This window comes from Phaethon lepturus, unplaced genomic scaffold (genome assembly GCF_000687285.1).
Source record: "Phaethon lepturus isolate BGI_N335 unplaced genomic scaffold, ASM68728v1 scaffold17342, whole genome shotgun sequence".
Lineage (NCBI taxonomy): Eukaryota > Metazoa > Chordata > Aves > Phaethontiformes > Phaethontidae > Phaethon > Phaethon lepturus.
Window position 1 is genome coordinate 1 of NW_010522783.1, and position 24,882 is coordinate 24,882.

Sequence of the window (24,882 nt, forward strand, 5' to 3'; positions counted from 1 at the left end):
GGTTGTGACCCAAGTGCACGACCTGTCACTTGGCCTTGTTGAGCCTGTCCTGGTTTCAGCCAGGTCAAGAGTTAATCGGCTCAGCCCATTGATCCCTCTGCAGAGCCCTCCTACCCTCAAGCAGATCACTCTCATCCAACTTGTCTGCAAACATACTGAGGGAGCACTTGATCCCCTTGTCCAGGTTGTTGATAAAGATGTTAAACAGAACTGGTCCCAATACTGAGCCCTGGGGAACACCACTTGTGACCAGCCACTGACTGGATTTAACTCCATTCACCACAACTCTCTGGGCCTGCCATCCAGCTGGTTTTTAACCCAGCAAAGAATGTACCCATCCCAGCCACGAGCCACATGTGGTTTCTGTGTATTCACTAACTCACATGAATTTCCTACCCTTGAATTTATCCAGCGTGAACCCACATCAGTTTTCAGCTTCCACATCATTTTTTGGCGACAGGTCCCACCAGCATACTACCCACTGAGTGAGAAGCTCCTCTTTCTGCCTTGCTATTCAAACCATTGTTGAAAAAAAGAACAAAGTTTAAGTGTGTTCCTACAATTATGGATTTTGACAGAAACTTTTGAGGTTTTAGAGGCACTGCTTAAAAAGTGATCAAAATGGAATTAGAACCAAATAAGCACAATAAGATACAACTTTGTTTTAAAACTAAATATCCCATAGCAGTAACTTTCAAGTTTGTGTATGGTTGAAGTATCCATAGAACATGTTAGCAGTTGCCAAGCAGCAGTGTTATTCATTACTTTCATCATACATAAAACCAGCAACTAGTACACCTATTTATCCAGGATTAGATAGGAAAAGAAACTCCTCCCTTCCATGAATCCTATTGTTCTTTTTCTCAAAAACCTGGGACTAGGCAGAGACCAAGACCACTGATTTGCTGTCAGAACATGTTGCCAGATATAATTACAAGTTGAACAGAGATATCAAAGACTGACAGATCCCGAATAACTTGCTCTCCCTCCTTTTCATTAGGAGTTCACTAAAGCTATTTTAATAGCATAGAAGGCATCCATTTCTTTACACCATTGGGTTTCATCACCAAAGCTATAAAAGCATTATGACAAGTCTGAGTTTCAGGGATTTCTGATAGATACTAAAGACCAAAGCAATGCCTCCCCCCACCCCCACCATCTAGGTTGATCGATATGGAGAACAGAATTGGCTATTATAAAGCAACTTGACCTTGCAAAACACAATTGGTAGAACTTTTGGCAGCAGGTCAAAGAAACTTTCCTTATTTCCATAAGTATTCACTAGTTAGATTTATGAACCATTGTCTGATCATTAGCCACCAGCTCTGTATTGCTTTTCCATGTACATGCATTTAAATGCACCACTTAGTACAGAGGAGACCCCATTCTTTCCTGCTACACATACTTAACATTTGTTTGAATTAAATTTCAGAACCAGAAAACTCCATTTAAGAGAGTTCCAACTGCTACGTGAAAGGGACGCAATTACTTATTGCATCCTTTACAAAGCATGGGAACTTGCCTGAAAAGCAATAAAGCTTATTTTTAGAAAAAAAAAGTGTCAGCTACAAAGGATGACTACTTCTACTGGAGTATATACAATTTGTCTGTAGATCAAACATTTGCTCTGGATAGAAAAGCAATGTCCAAAGACCAGATCTCACAAAATGGAAAGAAGCCAAGTTGACTCGAGAAATTTTAACTTTTTTTTTTAAAGGGAGGTACTTGTAATTGGCACAGAAGCTACATAGGAATGGTTTCCTAAGAATAGTATACAACTGTCAGTGGACAAGAACATAAAAAGGCTATTTTAGGACTTGGGATTGATCAGTATAACCAACATAGATGCCCACAGTCCAAGCAGCCAGTGATGGGATTCATGTGGGATCCCACTCAGTGAGAGATCCCCTGTAGGGCCTGACACTTAGCCCGCAGTGGCCAGTCTACTATTACTTTAAGTACATATCAAAGTCACTACAAACTATTACTGCTGCTGTGTTCTTATGACATACACAACTATTATTGAGAAACTTGTTTTACATTGCCAGTGCAAGTTTGGAATTTTATTTTTCTTCATCTTACATTAAAGAGGCTGAGTTTGGTAACATTATCGTAAGACAGATATTGAAGGCATTATAGAAATTAACTCATGAGTGAAGAAAACATTTCAATAATAAAAAAACACAACAGGCAGCTCACAGACATATTGGTTTAGTGAAAAGTAATAAGAGAACCTTTGCTATCTGACCAGTACTAGAGAGTCCGTATTGCTCAACAACTTCCTAAGTAGCTATTTGGACCCTCCTCCAGAGATAAAAAAGCACTGGTCAGAATCTAATAGAAGACTTGAGTTCTTTAGAAAGTTTCCTGACAGATGAGGAGTGGTTTATGGCTTACAGGGAACATGACTCTTTCCAAGGCTTCATAACTGCAGAGGGCAAATGGTATCAAGAGTTTTTGTTCTGTAGAAGATAGCTAATATATGCAGAAGAGCCAAAAGCCCTTCTTGAGAGGTGTTTATGAGGTGCCCAAGAATATATGCCTCTATATGCTTTACATATGCATTGAATACATATATGCTTCAATGTAGTACTTTCTAAATAAGTACTTAGAGTTTTCACCATAAAGGTCAACATTTACTTTATTACAAAAACAGAGGCAGAATTTCAGAAGTTGTTAGCACAGACCCCAATCCACCCATTCTAAAGAGGGGCCAAGGGCTTCTATATGGACATGGTAAGGAGTACTGCACACACCAATTACCACTGAGGGCACAACAATGCAAACTAACAAGTTTAAGAGGCACATTATGTGAAAAAAAAATATCAAACAAAAAAAATCCCACTATAACCAAGTGACATGTTAAAAAAAAAAATCACTACTTGAAATACTCTAAAACTTAGGAAATCCCAAGATATCCTGAAATTGTTTCCCTGAACAAGATACTGAACAAGCTGTTCTTGGTAGCACAAGCCTTTAGCATGGCAGACAATGTTCTTTTGTGAGCTTTATGCATTTGCTGCAAAAAGATGACTTTGTTCCTGCTTGGTTTCTCCTCTGCTTTACCTGGGGTAGTACGCTGTGTAGTTCATGAAGAGCTGAGCCCCAGCAGGGTAGTATGCCGTGGAAGGCTGGAGTGTTCGTGGGTTCAGGAGCATGGATGGCTGATACAGAGCAGCTTCTGTTGGCACAACTGCAGCAGGAGCCGGAAAGGAGTAGGAAGGGGGTGAAAGGCCTAAAGGAACAAATGGAAAATAGATTAGGACCTTTTGAATTCCAGCATATATATGGTCTTCATTAGCAGAACAACTCTGCAGTAAGTAAAGAGCCTTCACAAGCTTCTCATTCTCTTGCTCATCACAGAAAATAAATCTGACACACCAACATGAGCTTGACTACAAGCATTGTGTCCACCCCCCCAGTCAAAAGCAAAGTCAGTAATACACAAAAATACACCTCTTGCTCTGGGAACAGGGTCTCTTTCTGAAGAGAAGGCCAGTTTTTCTTGTCTAGGCAGAAATTTTAATGAAGTCCCCAATCAAGAAGTGAGACTTCTCTACTGTAAGAAGAAAACTTGTGTGCTAAAGATCTGCCTAACATTCCCCAGAGCAGAGGACACCTTTTCATCCTGTCTCTCCCTACCTGCCAAACAGCTCTAACCAACAGCAGAGCGAGAAAAGTCATGGCTTTGCAGTTTCAAGTGTTAGCAATGAGTTTAAAAGTCACCACACACAAGAGCACACTTTGTAGTGTTTCAACAAGATGTGAAGCCCTAAATGAATTCTCACTGATAAGAGTTCACCCTCCTCCTTTGCCACTTTTCTTATTCTTCCCTCTTCCCCTCCCCAGTGCCATAAAGGTCAGCATATAAAAGCTTTAGATAAGTCTGAATAGCAAAAATAGAGGCTTAAAGTGACAGCCAGCATCTCACTGCATTGTGGGACTGGGCAGTGAGAGCTGAAAGGGCTTATCTGAAGAATACATCACTGGCATTTGTAGCTGGAAATGGGAATACAGCCGTGTAAGAGTTCCCAAAGTTTGGGACTCTGCCCCTGTCCGGAACAGCTGTCACACATAGGACTACATACTGAAGATCTCAGCTCAGGATGATACTTGCATTGAGAAAAAAAAAGGGCGGGGGGGGCGGCTGGAGAAAAAGAAGCAGCTAGTCACCTGGAAAATTCATTTCCCAAGGATTACCTGAAGGTCTACTCATACTCAAGAGGAAACACACCCAACAAGTTTGCTGCCATATTGGCAGCTCTGACTAGAATTTAGAGGACACTTCTTAAAAAAAGCCAACAACAATAATATATTTGCATAGAGAGACAGAAAGCTCCTACTTGACTACCTTGCCATTTATGATCTTGGAAGCAAAGTATTATTTTTCCCATAGGCTCAGATTTATATGGCACATATGCTTAGCAAGGTAGCCCTTAGGCTCTTAAAAGCATTGCCCCCAAATGTTTGTCTAGAAGTCCATGATCATCCTAGTAGCTCTGAGGAGCATAATCTTACAGCAAATACAGTTGCTGAAATTCTGAGGCCACAGCTATGTGTATTTTACTCCCACACAGGCAATCTCAATTTTGTACTAACAGAAAACATTCTGTACAAATGAAAAAGCAAAGGAAGAGTTCAGTTAATAAAGGTTCGATAGGAAGATCACTGTGGTTAAAGTCCCAAAGGAAAGCATTACCAATTGTTTCATAAATTAAGTTTTGGAGGTGAAAGAGGAAGGGCTTTTACTTGACACGTTCACCACAATGAAAAATATAAATATAAATCAGTCTAAATGGAAAACTCCTGTTTAAGCTCTAGGCAGGGCTTACAAATTACTTTTCAGAGTCATGGCTCACCCTGGCCAAGTTAAGTTTCAGAGAGGCAAGGGGAAGTTTGCCACTGGAAAAGCAAAAGTAATTTTAAAGTAGTTCTTCAGTCATAGTAATTCACAACCAAAGGGAAAAATAATGATTGCAAGCGGCTGATGATTTAAGATGAAGAGACCTTACTTAATACCCCCATCTGAGACTCCTTTCCAAGAACCAGAATCAGAGTCAAGAAAGCAGCTCCAACACCTACCCGCACACAGCGTAGAGTATTGGCAAGACCCATGCAAAACTTACATGGTAACTTACATGGTGGTGGGGACAAGCCATTTCGATTTAAAGTGCCCCCCATTAACACAAAGTTCATCTCCTCAGCAGAACATTGAAAGACTTCAACATATCTGTCCTTCATAGTCTTCTTATGACACTTCTGTGCAGCCAGAAAAGCTCGGTCTGCAGATTTCATCTGAATGAAAGCATCTCCCGACGGACGTCCCTACAAAGAAGGCAGACAAAAGGAAATGGTTCTGGAGCTCCCATAAAGGAGCAGCATAGCAATAATTTGTGGTGTTAAAAGCAGCCTCTTCAGCCATAAAAATAGTGATCTCCAAAGTCAAGTACAGTCAGTCATCCTTAGCACCTAGGGGTGCTAGGGTGTTCAGTTCAGCCATCCCCAGCTCCCCTCCTTGAAGCTTCCCCTCTGTTGCTGGGGAATCCTTGTCTGCATCATACAGGCAGTCTTCCAACTTGTTCTAACTTGATTGTATTTACTTACCTGTTTCAATTAAGCTACATTGTAACTTGAGCCATGTTACTCCTATGTTTAAAAAAAATGAGGACACCTATGAGACAGACTAAAATTCAGGGGTACTTTGGTAAGAGGAGGTCTCAAAGCACCTATTTAGTAAGAATGCAGAATTGGAAGATCTAATCCACATTTGTTGTCTGATTTTTAAAATTCAAGGGTAAATACAGTCAAGTGCCAAATATAAAATGATTTTTTAAAAAACTTTACTTTGTTAAAGCCAATATGGGCCTTGTTTTAGAAGGTTATTTTTTAGAAAGGTACTAGCCTAAGGCTTGGTATGAGCTTGTAGAGGAAAAAAATTACATCCTTATATACAGCTGTAAATGAGTGGGACATGCAACTGTGAATAGCCATTTTAGCCCCAATGCAGCTGCTGACCAGAAGTAGAGCTCTGAAGCCAGCTCTAACTTAAGTTGTGGGCTAGTTCTTCTAGTTTCAGGGGGAAGAACAACTTTATCACCATCCTCTACACAGTTGTTCATGATTAGAGGGTTGAAACCAGGAATGGTGGGAGTACGGAGAGCATGCAGAAAGATAAGAATCTAGTAGTCAGGCAAAAGCAGTACCTGGAAAAAAAAAAATCTGACAGCTTTAGGCAGGGGTGACAGACAGCCCTCAGGACTATATACATGCACACACATACCAATTTCTTCCTCCAGGTTCTTTCATCACTGCTGGCAAACGCTGATACTACTGTAAACCATTACTTGTGCTTTAACATCTGCATCTTTTCTTAGCCTCTCCCAGCCCTGCACATTCCTTATAGCTTTTCAGCCTTGGCTAGGTCAAGTCCTCAGACAAAGGAATCTCTTTAGATACAGAGGTACTGGAATAACTATAGTCCCTTCTCCCTCCCTACACACCTGAAACACAGAAGCCCTACTCCAAGACAAGGAAGTATTTTGTAGTTTCAGCTTCGGCTTAGTGTCAACCAAAACAATTTTAGAAGAACCATTGTTATACCACAATAATCAGTGTAATCCCTGCAACTACTCAAAGCATCTCCATAGAGTTACAGGAGCTACTAGTCTCCTCCCCGTAAAGTCACAAGGGTATGCAGATAAAGCTGATCACAACAATGCACAATCTTTTGTCTAAAAAGTTTTGGTAGAAACTACTTACAGAAAACAATGGCAAAGATGTGACCGTTTATACATGTCAATGAGCTGTTAATCTTGGTGCTTAGCTCTGACTGTTTAAAGAAAGCAACGACACAGTTCAGGAAACCCAAAACTTCAGCTGCTGACTTATACCATAGGAAATCTTGTTTCTAAAAGGCTGCACATTTGTCCTCAAATATACCCGAGGCACATTGTTCCGTGAGGTAGGGGTAAACCACTCCTTTAGTGCCCACACTTTTGTTTTAAAGATACTCCTTGCCTGGTACAACAGGAATTATGCATGCTGTTGAGCAAGACTCTTCAGTTCAAGCCTCCAACAGTGCAGGATCACAGCTGCTGCTCTGAGAGCCCCAACGCCTCTAAGACTGAGGCTTAGCTTTAGGCACATGGATCTCCGTAACCACCCTACAGCAAATACAGCAGCAGGGTTCAAAATAAGCCAACCCATCTATTGCCAGTACACTTTTAGAGGAGGGATGGAGGCCAATTAATGCCACTAGTATCAATCCCAAAGGTGCTTCCCTATTAATATCAGAGAGACTGTGTTCCCATACACAGGCAGTTGGCACAGACTGGCTAGAAACATGGCGCCCACCGACCTGGTGATTTAGTACCATATGAACTCCATGGGTCCGAATATCTGTAGAAAACTCCCCCAAGAACTCCAGGATGTCCTCTATAGTAGCAGCATAGGGAAGACCACGCAAACGTATGCAGTCTCTGACATTAGTGGGAGGCACAAACTGTTGAGGTAATACTGGAAGAATAGGTGGTGTTGGGAGAGGAATGAGAGGCGTGGAAGAGTACCTGTTCAGCACCTGTGCAAAACAGAAAAACAGAGGTTACAGAAAGCCTCCTTACTCATTCATCAACTCAGAGGAACTGAATGTAACACCAATGCCATCTGTTTTCGCTCTGGGCAGTATTTTAAGAAACAAATGAGCTAGATTCTGGGCTTGAACCACAGCAGCAGTGCTTAGAATTCAGAATTTTTCAAGTAAATCTTTGGATCATTCTTTCTTGAAAAAACATAATTTTGCTTTGGAGAATTTACTTTAACTGTTATGCAACTCTCAGGAGAGCTCTTAGAACATGAAACCTGTGTTTCTACAGTACTTTTATTGGGAAGATAACCCAAAGCATTATACCATCTACAGAGGCATGGTTACACTTCTACCCAAAAATATCTCTTCTGCAAAACTTTAGAAGTGCCTGGGGACTAGAAGCATATATCACTACCAAACAGCCCTGACTTGAGATGTAATAGTCCATCAAATAACATAGGTGGTGTTACTGAGTCACAATATCTGTAACAGTCATGCTTTGAGATGTCTTTTTACTAATTTTAACAGTAAAAACCCTGCCTGGTCAAGAGTTCTCTGAATATTCAATCACTACCCATTAACTTTCTCTGAGCAAGATTAAGATTAATTTACATTTATGCAGGTATCAGAATGTTTTGATAAACAAATAAACTTATGAGAGCACTTGAGAAAAAGAGACAAGAGTGAGTGTTGCAGCTATGCCTTCTCATCATTAGTGTCACCCGCCAAACGAGGCATTGAAATCTACGTATTTGGGGGATCAGAGCTGCGCCATTGCTTGGTTACAGTCACATGGTTATTGGTTGGCCATCATTTGCATCACAGGCAAGACCTTTTAGAATCATGTTTAGAAGTTAGTGACCTAAACTGAAGATTTACAAATCTTTAGAAAAATACATACACAATCCTCTCAGCCCTACTTCCTTTCCCTCACAGCATTACTGCAATTAATGATCCATCAAGCTATATTAATGCAAGAGGGGGGCACCCTTCAGGCCCAGTTTCACAAAGTCCCACCACACTCTGCTAGGTAGCCAGGGCTGGCAGAAGATGACTGAGACCTGCCCTTAGAGGCAATTCATAAGAGTCTTCAGATACATTGCTCTGAAGACAAATACAGCAAAAGGCTCTGGTTTTTGTGTCAGTGACTACAAGATAAGTCTTTTAGATCAAGATTTGTTGCTAACGCTCCTCCTGAACAGACCATCATTGGATTTAGACAAATTCAGTATCTGTAGCATAAAGCACTAGACCGACATAAAACTTTCTGCTAAAACTGCTGTTTGCAAGGCTATTGGAAGCCAAAACCTCAAAAGTTTGTATATATGATTGAGAATATCCACATACCATAAGATCTTACATTTAGAGGGAACAAAACCTCATGGAAATTCAGACAGTACTTTTTCCAACAACAGTCAAGAGAAGGAAAAAGAAGCTTCCAAGTCATGGCCAAGCAGTGGCCATTTGCCATTTCCACTCCTGTATGCCAGTGTAGGAGTTTGGATTACAAAAAGCCAATGTTTGTAAGCTTTACAACTCACCTGACTGAAGAGTTCAATGTACCTTTTCCCCAGCAAGTCCTTATGCTTTTTCAGTGCATTTTGTGCATATTCCTCACAAGCAAACAATACAAAGGCATCCCCTGTTGGCCTGCTGTCAGGGTATGTGACAAACAGAACTCCTTCCTTTCCTCCTGTCACAGGGCAGTGCTGGCCAAAGAATGTCAGCACTTCTTCTGTTGTTACATTAAAAGGAAGACCTCGCATCCTGACAATCACTTGGTTTTCTTTCGACAAGAACTGCGCAACCTCGTTGGAAGTGCCTTTAACAGAAAGGAGTACAGAAGCACTTAAGTCTAGGCAGCTGCATAAAAGCATGAGCAAGTCTGGCATAGCTATGTCCTCCTCCCCACAGACAGTTTTTGAGCAGGTAGAACAACATTTGCCTCCTAAATCAGGAAAAAATGTCCCACTAGATAGACTAGAAATATTGTATAGGACACTTCCCATTAAAGTCTAACAATGTTACTTCATCATTTGGATGAGACTCGTCCTTATTCACAGGGAAAACAGAAAGTACATACAATGTTCAGAAAGGAAAGCATAGACTGTGAATCTCTTGCATGAGCACTATGTGCGCTACCGTGCGCCTCACCTTTCTAACTTAGGAACACCGTCAGCATGCTCTGAAGCCATAATATATAGTAACCAAGTACCCAGACCATTGTGCTGGGAAACAAAGTTGGAAAGGCATGTTGAAAACAGCTCAGGAATTTCATCCCATCCTAATAAAACTGTCAGTCTGCCAATTCTGCTTTCAGTATCTCTAGAAGACCACTGATGCTCATACTTATAACACTACCCTAACCAAAGCTAGCTGCTACCCAACTTCACATCTTAATATGGTCCTTTCACTTACAGCTAGCTCATTCTGCAAAGAAGTTCAGTGGTGCCAGACACACATCGTTTTTCCCTAATGTCAGCACGCAGTGTCTTTACTTTGAATGGTGTAACTATTACCAAGCCTATCAATTACCTATTTATTTGACAGCTTAATAGCCTCTCCCACTCTAAAACCTCAACCTCAGACATCCAGTTCGTCATTTACAATCCCCAGACCAACTCCCTGTCAGGAACCAACAAGGACCTTAAGGTAGTATTGTACATACATAAGAGTTTATTGGATCTTAACTCAAATTCTGTAGGCTTGCAGTCATAAAGGGGTGCAAAAGAGATTACAGGAGAGTTTGTAGAGCAAGTTTTGTGGCCTTTCAATTCAAGGCTGCAAATATTTCAATATTCCCTTTAAATAAGCATTCCCCCCTAAGTTCCCCCTTTAGTTTGAGGCAAATATTTGAATTGAAGAAAATCAGTTCCATAAATGCCTTGTTAATTTACACTGTGATATCTGTTTGCTTTTACATGCAAGTCTCCACAGCAACAGCAGTCATATTGTTTTGAAAAACTACTCTGGTTTTGTTTTCCAGCAACAACAACATTTAGGTCCATTCAGTTAAGATGATCTAACAAATTAGGTTCATATGCAAGATCACCTTGCCTGATCAAATCCTTATTTGATAGGCTGCTTGAAAGTGGCCAGAATGTAGAAGATAGACAGACAGATAAATCATGGAACATCGTGGACTGCTGCTAGCAGAGTACATAGTAATCAAACACACCAGCCAACTACTCATTCAAAGAAAGAAAATGAAAGGCCACATCCAAGAGAAGCAGTTTACAGCCAAAAGTTTGTTACAGATGCTGATGGAACAAACCCTCCCTTCTCACTTCCTAAAAATTACCTCCTGCAATTTTAAGGAAGTCTTCACCTGTTGCCTTGTATACCTAAGGAAAGAAAAGAGAACATGCAATTGGCATGCTGTTTGCACCCCTGTTGAGAGGAGGCTTTCAAGGCCAGCGTCACGCACCTCAATGTATCGATTCCCCATGTGATGCTTGTGCCTTTGTAGTGCTAGATCTCTATGCTCTTCGCTTACAAACCTCACAAGAGCCTCCCCATTTCTCCTACCCTGGGCATTGAGACAGAGTGCAGCACCTCCCCTGCAGGATTTAAATCAAGAGAGAGATAAAACTCCATGACTGACACAAAGTACTACAAACGTAGAAGTAAATTCTTAGCTACTAACTTGGCAATATTTAGGCCTTTGAAGAATCTCGCTATGTCCTGGTCAGACGACTGCCACGGCAATCCTCTCGCTCGGATAACAGCATTGTCATCCACAAGTTCCATCTTGCTACTGCAGGCACAGAAAGAGGGAGTAATGCAGAGACATCTGCTTGTAGTAGCCACCACACACCACCCTCCCTGCTGTCACCTGTGCCCCAGGGACAGGCTTCTGTCCCTGCTCACTGTCTGCTGGATGGCACTGCCAAGGCAGCGAGAGCGAAGTGCCACCACCGTCCAAAGCCACTGCATGTGTCTCTCCTCAGGGAACATCTGTTAAGCTGCCCCTTTCCTGCCTCACCATGTTTGCTCCTTGAGCTCTCCTCTCTTCAAACAAGTTTCAAATTTACACCCTACTCCTGACATACCAATGGTTTGTGCTTCTCCATTGTCTGAACAGGGTTACTAGTACAAAATTAAACTTGCTGTTGTAATCTTAGCTAAGTGGAAATTGGAGCAGTTAGATGTAACTGAGGTTAGTGCTTATTATTTGTACTGTGACAGTGCCTAAGAGCCAGTCAGAAGCCAAGACCAAATCTGTTCAGGGTTACACTCAGCACACAGAGGACTGACTCCTGCCCAAAGAGTTTAGCCTTAACATTGCTTGTTCAGGCCATCACCATGCTACTAGAGACTCATATAGCTACAGGCTACATTGGCTGCTTAGCATGGGAATAGCTCAGCCACCGAAAGCCAGGTTTAATTGGTCATTACCGCAGTCTCTTTTGTTCTCTTACACGTTAAAAGTGCCATGTAGAACAAAACATTTACAGCTGCCCGAAGCTGCCTTCCTGGCTATTGCAAGACAGGTTTTTGCACAGAAAAGACTATGGGATTGATTAAGCAGATGGAGTGCTGTTCAGCAGCAGAGGAATCTCTTGTACACAAGGGCTCTGGTGTGTCCTTGTTGTAGGAAGGTCATGCTTCTCGCTTATATTTTAATTTCTCAGGTGGCCTCATTCTGTAGGTATCTGTCCCAAACTGTTCTGCACCCCCACCTCCTAATTCTGTACTTCTCATGATCACAAATAAATCGGGAGTCTTCCACTTCATACCAGGATTTTGTTAGTGAAAGGGAAAAAGTTTAGAACAATGCTAAAACATAATCCCTGAACTAATCTCACTGGATACTTTCTGCCAATATTGTTTCATTCTTTTCTTGCTTCTTTTGGTCAGAAGTGTGAGCATCATCTACCATTATGACAGTTCCTTAAACTGGAAGAAGGACGTAAGTATTCATGCAAGATGGGAATCTAAATAAGGTCAGTTTAACACCAGTCTCTTGTGATACTGCAGAGGGAGTATCCAGCAAACCACTGAGAAAAAGCTGTATTTGCACAAATAAAAGCATGATTACATTTTAAAAACAAACCCCGGCAACGAAACAGTCATCAAGAGTAGATAAAGCTTTATGTTTAAAACATATTTGGGAAAGAGACAATCATCACAGTTTAAGCATTTTACTGGTAGCACCGTATCTTTATGGAAATGTTTCTTCCCTATTAAAAGTAAGTATTACGTGTATTCAGTAACCGTGAAACAACTTGCAGGAAAAGTCTAAGAGTTAGTACCAATTGGGTACTTCTGCAAAAATGTTTACATTCTTTGTTAATAGCACAGCACACTTAACACCCTTTATAAGCACTTACTGGCAGAACCCAGACCTACCAGCAGCTAACAAGCAACACTGAAGCCTAGCAAGAAAACTGGCTTGTATCTGATCATAGAATATCTGTTTCCTTTCCCACTAAAGGATCTTATTTATTCCCACAGCAGTGGCAAGATAAATCAAAGTAACAGTAACAGGTATTTGCAAATTAGGAGTACAGAGAGGTACAGCTTATCTAAGCAGCATCTTGGGGGGGGTGGGGTGAGGGGGATGGGAGGAGGGCACAAGCAAGAAGAGGGAGAAGGTACTTACCAAGGCCCACTTTCAAATTTGTAGTTCACTCTTTCTGGATCTGAAAATCTGTGATCTATGAAATACAGTACAAGTTATTTTCTTTTTCCTCAGCATACAAGAGAAGCAGAAAAAAAACCAAGCAAGCAATATAGAAAACTCATTCATCACAATCACTTACTGTATGGTTCAGATATTAGCGTTAAAATAATATTCCCCATATCTTCAACTTGAGAGGCTCCATAGGGAAATGCTGAACTGTTCTTGTCAAGATTTAAATCTTTATGCTGGAGTTAAGTCAATCATCACCAAACAGATTTCTAATTGGCTTCCTGCTACAGCAACAAGCTTTCATATTATCCTTGATGGCAAGTTGCTTCTCAGGGGAAGATTTAATCTATTTTCCTGCTGGGATACATTAGCTGTTCTGCCTTGGTCTATAACTGCTGCCACCTGCGGGAGTGTGAGGTCACTCCAGAAAGTGTCCGGGGACATGAGACCCCATAATAAGGACATATATATTTAATATACTCATACATTATATATGTTTGACAGACAGATACACTTTTGCATGCGGAAGAGCCTGGAGTCATGTCCTCTTTAATTAACATCATCTGTAATCTCCAGGGAAAGATTTGGGGAAGGAGACGCAAACCATCAACTAGAAGCTCCAGAAGTAGGAGGATATACTACGTGCTTTCAGAACAAGTAAAACCCACGGTAGAATAAATATCTCACCACTTTGACAAAATTCACAAATGACACCTTGTCTAAACCTTACCTATCAGAAGTTACAACCCGCTTTTTTTTGCTGTTATGCAGAAGCATTTTGAGAATTTGGTAAGAATACACCTTTGTGGACAGCCAAGAGAAAAAACAGAGTCCCACAACTCATATCTTCTTCAATCTGAAGGATTTTGTTAGGTGATACCAAGGATAAGCTCTCCTGCCAACAGAGAACGGGAAATGTTCTGTCCTGGAAAGACAGGCTGTAGAATGACCAGATTAAAAACTCGCACATTCCTAAAGGGAGTCGGATTTAAGTTGCACATACCATCTTTTTCCACAGTTTACTATGGTATCTCTCCTGCTCCCTGTCATATTTGCCCCTCTCTAACACCAAGCTACAGGACTGTAAGATTACTTGCAACTTTACTCCATCATTTATAAAGTTGATATTTAAAAAAGGTCTTTTCTACCCACATCTCCTTTGAGGAGTGTAGGGTAAAAAAACTAAGTACAGAACAAGAAGTGAAATGTAAAGCATTCTGGGAACAGGACTTGCTTCTTTGACTTCTTTTAACATTTGCATCAAGACTTTAGAGCAAAAGTAACAGAGTTTGTTAAACAAACCTATCCTGGCATGACAGTACAGTAACGCACGCCATTCAAAACAGCCAAATGCACAAATTACTTTCCCCACATTCCCACAAAACTACATTGGACACATTTCAAGTGCTCAAAAGAGTCTGCATTTAGGTGGTCAAAAGTTGCTTCTTAGTCCAAGATAGCAAGGTTCTTCTTAAAAGAAAAAAGTTTTCTCCACCTAGAGCTGAGCACAGTTGAGTTGGCAGATGCCTACATGAAGGGCAGGGAACAGAACAGCAGCTTCTGTTAGAAACAGACACCACACACCAACTTTGTCCTATCATCTCATCAACAGGGGAGGCAGCACAAATTTCCCTGAAATAGAAAGTCTTCCCTATTATCTGTAAGATGACTGCAGGTCACGCCTACAAAACAGATTTTTTCTTTAAACTGGTTTTGAAGTTTTACTGTTATCTTGTTTGAGATAAAAATAATTTCAACTGAATTAATGAACTCCTCTTCGACAGCAAGGAACGGAAAGCTGCTGTGTCAAGACAATACACTTTGAGGCTAATTTGATTTTAAGACTTTGTTGGTTTTAAGCATGCATTGGGGTATGGAAGCTGAGAGGATGGTGCTTAGTCTTACAAGAACATTTGAAGTTTAAGTGAATTTTAAGTGAATGATCATAGTTTAAAAAAAAAGAAAACTTAAACCAGTGATCCCTCCCCTCCAACTGCTTGACTAAACACAGTTTGCTAGCCATTGCCATTACCCTCCCTCTTGATACCTTCTTTGGAGTAAAGTAGTGAGAACATTAAATGGTTTTCTCAACCACGCTAAAAATCCTTAACAACCCCAAAACACAGTTGAAGAGACTATCAGTATTTGTGACAGGAAGAAACTTCTTCATTGCAGTATCTCTTCTAAACTGTACACTCAAGATCATCTCCCTCCCTGCCCTCTGGGGAAGGGGGGTTGAAAAGAAAACAAATAATCCACAGACTCCCTTGCGGAGAGGGTGCTTAATCAGCACCACACAGATGTTTCTGGGCACTTCATGTATCAGAGCAGAGGAGTGCTTCTCCTCCTTTTCCTTACACCCTTCTCCCTGCAGCATCTGAGAGCTCCGCGCTGCACTTGCGCAGAGACTCTGGTGCCTATTCAGGGAACCACAAGCTGCTGAAGATGCAGATGTTGGAACCTTGGTCTTGCCTGACCTTTTTTATGAAGATTTTGGAAATGTTATCTTTCCTCTGTCAAGTCAAGAGAAATTGGGCAGGAGTTTCAACAGCTATTACGGCAGGGAGCATGCCTACACATGTGCACACACGTGCACTTGGTTGTTAGACTGTGCTGTCAAAAACTGAAGAGACATTTCAACATTTCCTTTTTGCAGAGCCAAAGATCCCTACAAGGGCTCAGCCGCCAGAGAGGAGAATGCAGCCGTGTGAAGGAGCTGGGAATTTGAAGCAAGGCTATCACACAAGGAAAAACAAACAACTCCCCCACACCACGCTCATTTTCTTCAGAAAACATTTTCACTGAAAATATTGATCAACAGGAGATCTAGTTCCTAAAAACGCCCTAATGCTGACAGAAGTTGGTACCAGGTGTTCAGACATAGGGAGTCAGTTGTGCCAAGTAACTCTAGATTAATATAAACACAGTGGGAGGGGAGGAAGAAAGTCATCAACATTAGTAGGAGTGAGAAATCACTCACACCTTCGCCTCTGACTAGCTAGATGCAAGGCTTTTAGGCAAGATTGGAGAAGTAAATCAATAGCTTTCTGCATATGTAAAGGAGCATGTTAATAATAACATTAAGTGAAAACCTGAATTCTAATGAACAAGACTGACTACGTAGAGATGAACTGCTATGAATGGAGGCACCGGAATTTACAGACACTTAGGAAAAAGCTGTTAATGGAATAGTTTTTATAAAACCCACCCCTTGATCTGTGAAGGGATAGGAGACCACACATGTGTTTGTGTACAGTGATATTTAAAGCTTGGCTCTCCTGGGCAACTGGAAAGAGTTGACTGCAGTGGATAAATCCAAGTTCCCATTTAAAGAAGTGTTAGAAAACACACCTGGCTGTCTAAAGCTACCATATGCAGTAGCATGCTCACATATATTCTAAATGAAGCAAGGGGCAAATAGTGCACCCAAATAACAAGGCATGATAGGAAACAAGGAACTTCTGAATCTTGCTGTGCAGCTGCAGTACCACCTCCAGCAACACTCAGCAAGTCAGTAAGGGGCGGGGGAGCATATTCCACATCAGAGTTGCCTATATAACATAGGAGAAATTTCTAAACCATTTCACCATTTCCTCAGATTCGTCACCACAGCTTTACCCACTGCCAATGCCCTCCTAGACTTCTGCCCTCTCACCGTCTCTTCCACTTCTAAGTCTCAATTCCTTTCTTAACTACAGAAAAAGAAACACTGAAGAACCAACTTAGCTCAGAGATGACATGACATGAACTAGTATTGCAATTGTGTTCTGCACTGATCCTCTTCCCCTTTTGTCCTGCTTTTAAGACTCTTCAGGCAGGTTACATCTTTTTAAATACTACTCTGCATAAAGGTAATCTGATATTACCCAGTTCCTGGGTACCGTCATAGAAAATACAAATAGCAATGTGCAAGATTCTCAGGTAATACCCAATAATGGGCTTTTTGTTGTCAGAGTTAAGTCCTATTGGTTATAACTGTGCTCCACATCATTGTTTCAAGACACCCAGGCTGAAAAAAACAAAACCAAACAAGTTTCAGTACTGCAGTATCCAGACCATATCCAGCACATTAAGCAGGCTGTTCTGAAGTATGCCTGTCTTTCTACTGACAACACCCAGTATATACTCCTAGTAAGGAGTTATCCTCACAAACCCAGTTCAGAAGTGAGTGGAACAAACCATGCACTGGAGGAAGCAAGAGCTATTTGCCATTTAATAGCTTCTGCACACCCAATCTTGAGGCAAAGGATGAGTCTTCTGCAGACCGAATAGTCATGCAAGCTTTGTTCACTCCACCCTGAAGGCACTCACAGCGGTGAAAACTGGCTCAGCAAGCTTTGCAAATCAAGAAGTGCAGCAAGTATGGGAGGTACAGAGGGTGCAAGAACAACCCTGCTCCTTTTGTATACTTACACATGTTTAAAAAAAAAAAAAAACAGATTTCGACAGACCTGAGTTCCTTTTGCTGCCAGAACATGATCGCTTCTCTCAAGTTCTTTTTGTTACTTGAAATTTCTCATAATTGTCCTGCTGTCACTACTATTACACAATACTGCCTAAAGAAAGTCTGCCAGAGGACTGTCTCCTACACCAAAACTTGTTTTGAGACTGTAAGTTAGGCAGCAGCAGCACTCAGAGATAACAGTTACAACTAGTCTCAGTTCTTCCCCAGTCCCTCAAATTCCATGGCATTTTAAACATTTCCTTACCCTGCATTAAAAGAAATCAGTGGTTGTTTGTACATGTAACTTATAATTTTTTGGGGGGTCAGGGCGAACTGGGAGGAGAGAAAATGTAAAGCTTTCACCAGAACTCTTGGATTTGGAATGGTTTCACTGCTGTACACAATTTCAAGTAGCTTGCTGAAAGAGTCCCCAAAGTACTTTCTAAAGGAAGAATAATCCAGCCAATTATTCAGTTTAATATTTCTATGCTCTATATCTTTATCTAATATCTTTAATATGCGCTTTCTCAAGATTGTGCTTGCCTTGACTGCAAGAAATACATAGACAACTATCCAAGTGTATTATACACTGGAGTATATATCTTGAATGACTGTGCAGTAGGAAGTTCTCTCCTGACTGTTGGGAGCAGTGAAGTACATTCTCCATTTGCCTGTAATTAGTTGTTTAATCAAATGTTACCCATCAAAAGAAAAGCTTTTGGAAGACTGCTAATAATTTAAATGACTGTACAATAATACCCATCTTTCCCTTAACTCTTTTGTATCACACAAGTTTCCTCTCACTTATTACAACCGTCTTACATGTAGGTAAAGAGAGATGTAAGTACATGAAGGGATGTGTCCAAAAATCATTCTACTCCAGCTCCCCCCAGTTTGTAAACGCAGGTCTTCTGCATGTCTAGTCAGTACCCTACCCCTAACCCAAAATCTTCTATCTCCACCAAATGCTAACAAACCTGGCCCAGTATATTTTGTGTGGCACAAATCATGGAAGATTCCCCTCACGCAGCCCCCTTAGCTATGAGGTGGAAGATCTGCACTTTCTACAAGAGTAACAAGACATTGGTCAGATTCTGAGCACTAATCTGCAACTTCATTTCAATCTACTCCATTTGTTTTTAATTTTTGTGTCCCCTGCCTCAGCATATCCACATCAAATCCAAGTTACTTTTCATTTAGAAATTTTCTTTTCTTTGCTACGTAACTGTCTCTGGAGGAAAGTAGCTGTCCTGCTTACATGAAGGAAAAAAAAAATCTGCACAAGAACTATTTGAACTAGTCTTTAAACTTAACACCTGCTTCAACTTTTTTTTTTTATCCCAAACACTACATGCATATCCAGACTCTTCAAGTGCAATTAACTTATACAGCTTCTGACACAGAGGAGATTAAGTTGGTACATTTCAGTGAGGAGAAAGTTATATTTGTCAATAAAAGGAAAACAAAAATTATTTTACCTTTTGGTCTCTGCACCCTCTGTCCCAAACACTCTCAAACAATATAGGGCAGAGACATTTTCAGCCACGATGCATAAACATAGCAAGTTTACAAATAAAAGCATCCTCCGTTACAAAACAAGACAAACCACAAAGATTAATATAAAACCAGAACAAAGTTATTTAGATTTATATACCTGAAAAAGCATACTGCATCCAGAATTCAGACACAAGCTGAGAGCATTTGGAAAGACTGACCGAACTTCTAGGGACTTGGAGGAAATACTATTGGCAACTGCCAAAACCAGCCTCTGACTCTTTAGGGGCTTCCTGACAGTCGGGTAACGCAGGGTGGTCTGCTCCCCTCTCCCAGCAGGCAGGGAGTGCACAGTCCGTCGCTGTGCCTTAGCTGACCAGCGACGTCCCAGGTGCTACAGTCGTACAACTATTTCCACGATGGCAAGACATATACACCAGACATTCACATGAGGAGAAAGCAAAGGCATCTCTCCAAAAGAGCCAAGTAGCTCATTGTCTTTAATTAGCTTCTCCAGCACATGTCAAAGCATCCCTAAACAGCGTATTAAGTTTTTGATGATAACTTTAAGTCTCTCCATCATCCAGCTTCTGGGCTATGCAACACAAGCATTTATTTTGCTTTTCTACATAAAAATTCACACTCCTACACTAAGTGTACCACTTTGCCTCAGAGTAGGGGGGAGAAGTGATTTCTGCCCCTTCACTAGGGGAGATTAATCTTGATTTGCAGATGGAAAAGCAGAGCAGGCAGTCTCCAATATTCAACCTTATGGTTAAAACACAGAAAAAAATCCACACATACATAGATGTTTTATGCGCCCTGACATAAGTACAAAGCCCAGGTCCTGCAGTGAAAGGTCAAAAGAATTCAAAAGCCACAGACTTCTGAGTCTGAAAAATACCAGCTCTTAATGGCAACCACTCTATGAACACAATAAGCTAATCAGAGGAAAAAAGTTATTAAAACAACAAAAATATTTTTTTTAAAAATACTATCAAATTCCTTTATCCCTCCTTGCTAGCTAGCTTTTATGGTCACTGCTTCAATAGGTTAGTAGGGAAGTCAAGTGTTTTCTATGTCTGAGAGTATGTTTGAGACAAGGGCTGGAGCCTGCAGCAAGAGGGGAGACTGCCAAGGGAGCAAGGAGGAAGGCACAGCCAAACTGTTCACAGCTCCAGTTTTGGCTCTGGTAATTATGCATGGCATACAAACAAAACTCAGCTAAGACAAGTAAAGAGACAGACAGGACTAGATTACAGATCACTTAAGACTATTCAGAAAGTAGTTTTAGACATCCCTACCACCGAAAATGGAAATTTGTTACTGACTGCATCTCATTGCCAGCCCAGCCTCACCTCGTGAGGTGTGACATGCACAGCTTCCATGAGACCGAATACCACATGTGCCAACAGCATCCCTGCCTTCGGCTTGCTCCTGAATCAAAGATTCACTACAAGTTCACATCAAGAATAACCATTCCCCCTCCTAAAAATTAAGATAGTTTCCCAACATTCACTCTTACCTAAAAATAAAATATAAATCTAACTTATGCAATGAGCAACCTCACAGCTTTAGTATTAGGATTCATATCAGCAGTTTGAACAAATGTGCCGGTTACACTAACTTGTGAGGTTTAAAGGGACAAAGCTATAAAGATAGTAAAGAAAATGTACAGAAATCAAGAAGAAATACAGGATTTTCCCCATGGGAGCATGCATCCTCATGTGTTTTTATCTTTATCTTTGTGAGAAAGCTCCGAGTCACTCATTAAAGTTATACCACCCCTAAGCACATGCTGCAAGCATTACTCACGCATCTCTCTCCTAAAACTCAGCCAAAGCTGTAACGGCAGTAGGCACCATCACTGTTAAAAGGATACATTCCGTCATGGCTGCAACGTCAAGTTTGCTAAGGTCAGGTGAGCCAGGGCAACACTTCTTGAACTCTTTCCGCAAGTCAAAAAAGGAGTAGAAGCATTCAGGCAGCAAGACATTCTGTAAAAGGACGAAGTAACTACTGTCAGCTAGGGTGAGTTTAACCTTTGTCTTTAGATACCAAACTTTCTAACAATTTCCTTATAATGGGTAAGGAACACAAACAGCCTTTGCTACAGAGAAACTCACATAGCTTTTCTTAGCCACATAAGTATGTTTATAAGCTTTTTTTGCTTAAGCAGCTTCCTCCCCACATGGTTTAAGAGAGGTATGTGCTTTTTCACTGCCAGAGAAACATTTGCTGTTATTACTAGTGCCTCAAATCCAATATATATGTAGGAGAGCAAACGCTTGCTGTTGCAACATACATCATCAATTCTTGATTCCAGTTTTAACTATAAAAAGCCAGAGGGCACTCAGTTCAATTTACAGAGCCAAGCAAATTTTGCAAGACTAGCAGAAGATGTTTTGGTTTATACACAAGGCTGAGTTTTCAGAGAATACTCATACTTCAAACATTTATTCCCTTTAAAAAAAACAAACAAACAATAGAAAACACAAAAAACACCATCAAAACAAAAAACTGTGTGTAGATAAGGGTTTGATATAGTGCAGGGATTGTCAGTCTGTGTGTGGTAACTGCTTTAATTGCAGCATATGAAGCCAGGAGCAAGTTATGTAGCCCACTGTAAGTCAATAAAACCCTTTTCCCCCACCATTACATTTACCACGTGCTTTTAATTTTTTTGGGGGTGGGAAGGAGAAGACATGGAGGAGACCTGGGGAGAAGCTCAAACCAACACAAACACCTACTCCTTCAGTTAGCTCTTCACCCCAGAGCTTCTCCACAGACACAATACTTCGTATTCCACTTGGCTGTTAGTTGCCTGCAATGCCTCTCTAGATCAAAAGTAGGGGCTTTCTACGATTTCACAACTAGTTAGCATCTTGGCTTTATAACAGAATGACAAGATATGTGAAAGCACATTTAGGGAGCCCAAAGAAAGAAGTTTAAGCTCTAAAACAAGTTCTGCTTTGAGAACACTAGAGCTTATCTTAGCATATGGACAGGTGCATTAGGTAAACGATACTCTTTAAAAGACAAACTTATGAAAATGCAGGTGTGCTTGCCAAGATTTCCTGCTCTAGTTTTAGCACAGCTATTTTTCTTCCTTGATGAGAGATCGAGTTCTGTTCTTCACTGACATTCAGTTGGAACAGCTGATGCCAATTCATTCTCTGAATACTGTGAGCTGCTAGATTGGTTCAGACTGGGCATCTTAAAAGAATTAAATATATTCCCCGGAACCTAGTGATTTCTGCCTATCTGGATTTTAGTCAACCCCCACCCCAACCTCAGGATTAGGGTATTCACCAAAGAACTATTACAAGTCTCATAACCATCTGGTTTACTTATTCTATAGGCAGCACAGAGCAGATTTCAAATAAGTAATTCTTAACAAAATAGCAACAGGAGATTTTGACGAAGATTTGATTCCTATCAGTAAGCCTGTGATGATACAGAAAAAGGATGCCCATCCCTGACACCAAACAAACTTAAATAATCATATGAGTTGCCCCTTCTTTTATCTACATAACTTAACTGCATAGAAAGATTAACTGTATAAAATACATATCCAATACAAGTGAAAAGAAAGTTCCTTAAAAACCTGTTTCCGCGTTTTCCTCACGTTATACCTGAAGAGAAGTTACATGTACAAGGACTGTCCCTTCTCTATAACTTATGCTCACTGTTTCTCTTCTAAATAATTCTAAATAAGTATAAATACTTAGAGCACCAACAAGTATTAAAACCCAACTCATCTGATACCAGTTTTTCTAACAGCACAGACTTGCAGCAGTGCCCCTTCAAAGGTCCAGCAGCAAATGGATGGGCACAGAGATCAGTTGCAAGGAGAGGAGCAGAACAGCTCAGAGCAATGCATGCTCATAGCAAACCACAAAATGCTATGTTATTAATATTGAAGCAGTTATTTCAGGACTAGAGACTCGGCATATTGCTGCAACCCTATCACTAATGAAAAGTAGGTAGGACCTCATAACACTGTCAGCGATTTGGCAACTCTGAAGTTATAGAAAACTCTAGACTATGGGACTAGTCATCACCCATAGCCTGCCTTAAACTACTGTTCAGCTCCTTACAAATATGAGAACCGCCCTTGGACTGTCAATTGAATACATAAAGATTGAAAATTGCTGAAGCTAAAGGTGAATGTAAAAATTTAAGACAGTTTATGATTAAGGCAACACTTTCTAATTTCCACTTGTTAACACATTGTAACTCCTTACAGCTGCAGGAACTAGGAGTACTCTGTCAATGCATTGCTCCCATCTCAAACACTTAACTCAAGAAAATCTTTCTTCTGATTCAACTTAAAAAGGCATCTCAGTGCTACATAAGCACAGGGCATTGTCTATGCCTTCCACAGGGACAGGCGCTCTAGTCTGGTAAGCATATTATAACATAAGTGATCTTTGTGCTATGGTTGTGCAGAGGCACTCTCATACTAAAGAGAAGTTGATCAGTTTTGCAAGAAATCACATAAAGCACACCAAGAATCAAACTTAAACTACAATTACATACCTTTTTGGAAGCTTCAGGGTGCAGAACCTGCCTAATGTGCAGCTGTCCATCAGTACAAAAACAGAAGGAAGTACCTACACCAATGTTCAGCTCGTTGCTCACGGACTGATTAAACTGAAAGCAGGAACAACAAAAGGCATACATGTAAGAGAGACCAGAGTGGCTGCGTGAGGCAGTGTCATCAGTTGGTAACATGTTATTCCTGGGCAGCAGGAACATGGATTTGGAGTTCCTCTTTATACAAGCCTAGTCCTTCACTTCTGTAGATTGTTTCTTATTAGCTAAGCACACGATAACTTCCATGATCATTATCTTTACAAGGAAATTGCCCTTTTTCCCCTCCTTGTAACGAGATGTGGCCACATAGTCCACAACACAGAAAAAAATACCCTTTTCCAGGAGCATTTGCAAGAGCACCGTAAGGAGACATAAAGCCGGTTGCAGAGAGCCGAAGGAGTGCTGGGGCAGAACAGCCTTCCAGACAGGGCACTCAAGCATGTTGGAAAGGAGACGGGCTTTCAGCCCTACCCTCAATGAGAATCACGCACACCTCCCTGTTTATCTAGAGGCTTCAGTACTGTCTCCTTCCCAGGACTGATGAGCCACCACAAGGCTTAACAGGGCCTGCCATCACCCAGCCTTTTCAGAGGTCACCGAAACTTGGCGTCTTTCAACACTGATCACGGCTCCCCTTAGATCATCTGAGACTCAGGGTCCAGCATAGCAGGAGACCAGGGTAGGGGAATGCCTGACCCTGTCTTCTCTTGGGGTTCAGTCCCTTCCCAAGGTGAATAAGCAAAAGGCAAGGGAGAAATCCCCACAAAGCCCACCACAGACCAGGCTGCCTGGCCCACACATGTCTGTGGTGCCCCTGTGCCAGGCTCCACTACCCCAATGGTGGTGGTGGACGAGATAAATAGAGGTTAACACTGTCTCTACCCCAGCGGGGAGCCCCCAAGGGAGACCAGCACCCAGCAGCCAGTTATGGGCTATCACCTGTCTCAACGCCTGCTCCAGCGGTGGAGCCAGTGCCAGGCTCTCCACATCCACATGGGTGATCTCCTGGCACTCAGCCGTGAGCTCCGGGTGGTCAGGCCGGACCAGCACGTCGTGCGGGTGCCCCAGCTCCAGAGAAAGCAGAGGAGGGGCGAGTCAGCTCCCCGGGCTAGGGGTCCCCACCTGCAG

The 24,882-nt window shown here is 41.4% G+C and overlaps 1 protein-coding gene across 1 annotated transcript; it reads right to left on the reverse strand.

The window, feature by feature from the left end:
• Window positions 1-3,066: 3,066 nt before the first annotated feature.
• Window positions 3,067-24,822, reverse strand: ESRP1 (epithelial splicing regulatory protein 1; the record flags this gene model as incomplete). The annotated part of the gene is made up of 12 exons (XM_010281930.1): window positions 3,067-3,235; window positions 5,139-5,325; window positions 7,358-7,576; window positions 9,124-9,404; window positions 10,884-10,926; window positions 11,010-11,142; window positions 11,229-11,339; window positions 13,188-13,242; window positions 13,348-13,446; window positions 21,038-21,152; window positions 23,698-23,811; window positions 24,694-24,822. Coding segments are annotated over 12 exons (1,655 nt in total), but the record flags the coding sequence as incomplete, so codon positions are not given.
• Between the last annotated feature and the right edge of the window lie 60 nt (window positions 24,823-24,882).